Source organism: Hipposideros armiger, unplaced genomic scaffold (assembly GCF_001890085.2).
Source record: "Hipposideros armiger isolate ML-2016 unplaced genomic scaffold, ASM189008v1 scaffold_304, whole genome shotgun sequence".
In the NCBI taxonomy this organism is placed as follows: domain Eukaryota; kingdom Metazoa; phylum Chordata; class Mammalia; order Chiroptera; family Hipposideridae; genus Hipposideros; species Hipposideros armiger.
The window spans coordinates 1,514,231-1,519,104 of NW_017731654.1; the positions used below are offsets into that span (position 1 = coordinate 1,514,231).

At 43.7% G+C, this 4,874-nt stretch overlaps 1 protein-coding gene across 1 annotated transcript in view; it reads right to left on the minus strand.

The window, feature by feature from the left end:
• Positions 1–4,874, minus strand: part of CYB5D2 (cytochrome b5 domain containing 2) — a 21,241-nt gene that overhangs the window by 8,650 nt on the left and 7,717 nt on the right. The window contains exon 3 of the mRNA XM_019659814.1: positions 3,583–3,832. Coding sequence (XP_019515359.1) covers positions 3,583–3,832 — 250 coding nt within the window. The remainder of the gene's footprint in view (positions 1–3,582; positions 3,833–4,874) is intronic.

Here is a 4,874-nt window from a genome sequence, read left to right on the forward strand (position 1 = left end):
AACCTCTTCTCAAGCCATTCCCTCCCTCATTTACTCTAGACTTCCTCACATTGGCTTCTTTTCTGTTCCTTGACTGTGCTTAGCTGCTCCCCACCTCAGCACTACTGTTCCCTCAGCCTGAAATACTCTTTCCAGATCTCAGCATGGCGGCTCCTTCTCACCGTCCAGGTCTCACCTTAACTGTCATCTCCTTTAAGAGGCCTCCCAGGACCATCTGCTCTGAAAGTGCCCCCCCCCAAACATGTTTCACATTAGTTTTATTGTATTCATAGCCCTATCTGGAATTGTCTGATTGTTTATATCTCTCCCCACCAGTGAGGCCCCAGCACTCAAAACAACTTAGTACAAAACATTCATTTTAAATGCTTGTTAGAATAAATGAAGGGATCAGGGCTCTAGTCCCAGGCTTGCAGTCTACGAGTTGGCCTGGCATAAGAATTTCTTCTATGGAGGGTCTGTAGCCATGGCGACAAGCCTCTTGGTGGGTTTGTACATGAGGCCCAAGGAGAGGGCAGTAGCAGTAGAGGCAACAGAGAAAGAGTTGCAGAAGCTGCATTATGAAAATGTTATGGCCCACTATCGGCTGGGCCTCCCAGCCAGTGTTATATCCAGAACACAACAAAGGACGTCTCACTTTCCCTTGAGGCCTGGCCATGTGGCTGCCAAGATGGCTTCCTGGTTGTCTTCACTTCAGTGTGCACCCATATAATCAACCTTCATCTTCTGATGTGTCCTGAGGGTTTCTGGTGACCTGAAAGAACCTAACATACACCATCCTGCAACCCCCTCCTCCTCATAACATGAGCTAACAGAAGGCAGGAACCACATTCAACTCATCCCTGGTCCATATGAAGACTAGAACAGCTTATCCATAGTACATATTCAAATATACCCCAACTTCAACTAAAATCTTGAAGCATTTCCAACCATGGACCCCCCCCCCCCCGCCAACACACACACGCACACATTAACACTGTTCACACAAGATTAGTTCAGTTATTTCACCAAATACATCAGTTTGCTCCCCAAACACCAGTATGACATGTTGGGTCTGGCATCCTTTGCCCACTCACAGGACTCCATTCTCACTCTTACGTTGAGTTTTCTTTTCCTTCTTAAACCAGTAATGTTTCAAACTTGGTTCAGCAACCTCATGGAAAAAAGGGAGAACCAAGCCTTCTGAAGGACAGATGGACAGAGGTCATTTCCTTCAATGGCAGACATGGCTGTGGCCTCAGGAATGACCTGAGGCAGACCAGGTGAAAACACAGAATGGGGTGCGGTAGTTTGGGATGTCAAGGGCCAACAATGGTGGGCGTGGAGGGGGCAGGGGACTGGAAACCAAAAGAACTTTAAATGTTATGGAAAAAGCCTTGGCCAGCTGGATGTGGCAGGGGCAGAGGAGTTTGTAAAAATGCCCAGGTTCTCAGAAAAGGTAACCCACGCAGTCAGCACAGAAGGAGGCATTCAGAGGCATTAGGGGCAGAGAAGGAACTCTTCCGGTTTAGACCTGTTCCAATGGTGAGGTGACACTGATGTTCCCCAGGAAGTCAGCCGTGTCCAGGTGGGGCTCCAGGGAGAGGTCANTGAAGAATACATCAGAGGAAATCAACAGTAGATTAGATGAAGCAGAGGATAGAATCAGCGTTTTGGAAGAGAAGGTTGCAGAAACACCCAATCAGAACAGCAAAGAGAAAAAATCCCCCAAAATGAGGGTAGTTTAAGGGGTCTCTGAGACAACATCAAGCATACGAACTAACATTCACATTATAGGGGTACCAGAAGGAGAAGAGAGAGAGAGCAAGGAATTGAAAACCTATTTGAAGAAATGACAGAAAACTTCCCTAACCTGGCAAAAGAAATAGACATACAAGCCCAGAAAGTGCAGAGAATCCCAAACAAGATGAATCCAAACAGGCCCACACTAAGATACATCATAATTAAAATGGCAAAGGTTAAAGACAATCCTAAAAGCAGCAAGAGACAAGCAGTTACCTATAAGGAAGCTCCCATAAGACTGTCTACTGATTTCTCAACAGACACTTTGCAGGCCAGAAGGGACTATAGCACAAAATATTGAAAGTGATGAAAAGCAAAGACCTACAACTAAGATTGCTTTACCCAGCAAGGATATCATTTAAAATTGAAGGATAAAGAGCTTCCCAGATAAGAAAAAGCTAAAGGAGCTCATCATCTCCAAACCAGTATTACAAGAAATGTTAAAGGGACTTCTTTAAAAGAAAGAAAAATAAAAAATATGAATACAATGGCAATAACTACATATATCAACAGTTACTTTAAATGGATTAAATGCTCCAATCAAAAGACATAGATAGGGCGGGGGTGGCTGGTTGGCTCAGTTCGTTAGAGCGCAGTGCTCATAACATCAAGGTTGCTGGTTCGATCCAAGCATGGGCCACTGAGTTGTGCCCTCCACAACTAGATTGAAACAACTACTTGACTTGGAGCTGATGGGTCCTGGAAAAATACACTGTTCCCCAACGAAATTAAAAACAAAAAAAAGGACATAGAGTGGCTGAATGGATAAGAAAACAAAACCCTTACATATGCTGCCTACAAGAGGCTCAATTCAGATCAAAAGACACACACAGACTGAAAGTAAAGGGATGGGAGAAGATATTTCATGAAAATGGAAACAAAAACAAAAGGCTGGGGCAGGAATACTTATACCAAACAAAATGACTTTAAAACAAAGGCTATAACAAGGGACAAAGAAGGACTCAGTAATCCCACTTCTGGGGATTTATCAAAAGAAACCCCAAACACTACTTTGAAGGGACATGTGCATCCATATGTTCATTGCAGCATTGTTTACAACGGCCAAGATATGGAGGCAACCTGGGTATCCATCAGCGAATGAATGGATTAAGAAATGGTTCATATGTACAATGGAATATACTCAGCCATAAAAAAAAGAATGAAATCTTGCTATCTGCAACAACCCGGATGGACCTAGAGGGTATTATGCTGAGTGTAGTAAGCCAGACAGAGAAAGACAAATGTCAAATGATTTCACTTATATGTGGACTCTAAAGAATAGAACGACCAATCAAAACAGAAACAAGTTCATAGATACAGACAGCATTTGATTGTTGCCGGATGCTGGGATTGTGAAGGGGTGGAGGAAATATGTGATATGTGAAGGGGTGGAGGAAATTAAGAGGTACAAGTTGGTAGTTACAAAATAGTCATGGGGATTTAGAGTATAGCATGGGGAATATAGTTAGTGGTATTGTAATAACTGTGTATGGTGTCAGATGGGTACTGGATTTATCAGGGTGATCACTTTGTAAGTTATATAAATGTCTAATCACTGTGTTGTACACCTGAAACGAATATAATATTGTATGTCAATTATAATTGAAAAATAAAAAAAATATTTTTAAAAATTGCCCAGAAGATTCTAATATGTAGCCAGGGTTGAGAATCACTATCCCAGAGTACGTGTATTTTGAAAAAGTTCCCCTGGGTTAACAACCACCTTATAGTTTCACTGAAATATATAGACAGGATGACCTAGAAGTTGGATTTGGGGGAGAGGGAGAAAGAAAGCCTGCATACCTCTTTTGGGAACACCAGAACCGGCTGCCCCTGGTTGAGCTCCACTCAGCATTGCATGGGGGAAACTTCTGCTTCACTTTCAGTTCTTGTTTATTTGCTTCCAAGCCTTTGGTGATCATGGCTTCTACCTGGCTCAGTTCTGACGTAGGTCGCCCATCCTCTCCGTAGAACCTTCCTATCACCCTTCCTGTGGTGACAGGAAAGCTGATGTCAGAGTCACAGTGGGAGGGAGGCATGAACGGATGCTCAGCTTCTCAATCAGTTGTAGTAAAGCCCAGGTTCCCGGGCTTCTGATTTCAGGGCTCTTATTTATTAAGAATTCATATGGGAGGAACCTGTGGTGTTTTATCCCTGTCTCTCGACATCCGAAAGACTCCAGATAGAAGCATCCCTGTTCTAGTTGTAAAGTCCTCCGGTGTGGAAATTATAAAATCTGTCTCACTTCCAGACGTCAGTTCCCTGACAGTGGAACTATGTGTGATTTTTTTGATGCTCCACAGTGCTTGAGGCACAATGTAGGTGTTCAATAAGTATTTGACGAATAAATGGCTTACTGTGTAACATTTTTGTGGCTCAATTCTTCCCAACATTGAATTACTTTGTCTTATATAACTATAAATAAACCACTTATTGAACATTTAGTCAGTGTCAGTGCTGTGTTAGCACTTCAGCAATACTTTGTGAATCCTCATAACCCTATGAGAGAAGTCAGTGTTCTCATATTCATAGGAGAGAGACTGGGAGATTAAGTCACTGGGGAGTCTATGAAGCTAGTAAGTGGGTCTGGACCAAAGCTCATGCTCTCCCTTCCACCATTCTCTTCTGGCTCAGTCCTTCAGTGGATGAACTGAGTGGAAACTGGTTTTAGTTTAAAATCCCTGTCAGAATTGTTAAAGATCTAAGCTATGGCAGCAGCCAGCGAGTGGTCAGTGAGCCTGTAGGCCAAATGCAAAAAGGGATCCGTTCTTCTTAGGTGCAGGGCCCTGAAGTGCAAGTGGCCTTCACAGGCAGCACTTGTCACAGGGCGAGAGAAGGAGCAGAAAGCACCTATTGAAGGTTTGACCACGTAGGAGGAGGTAGCAGTAGATACCTGCCCCAGCTGTGCCTGTACAATCTCTGCAGGCCCTGAGAACTGATTAACTTAGATTCCAGTGGCACTCACGTTCAGCGCACCCAAGAGTCACTTCATCCTCTCAAGTCCAGCTCCCTCTCTGGACTTTTCCAATTCTATTTATGTCACTTTTGGCCTTTGTTACCTGGTTAGGAGCCCTGGACCTCTCTGATGTCTCCTC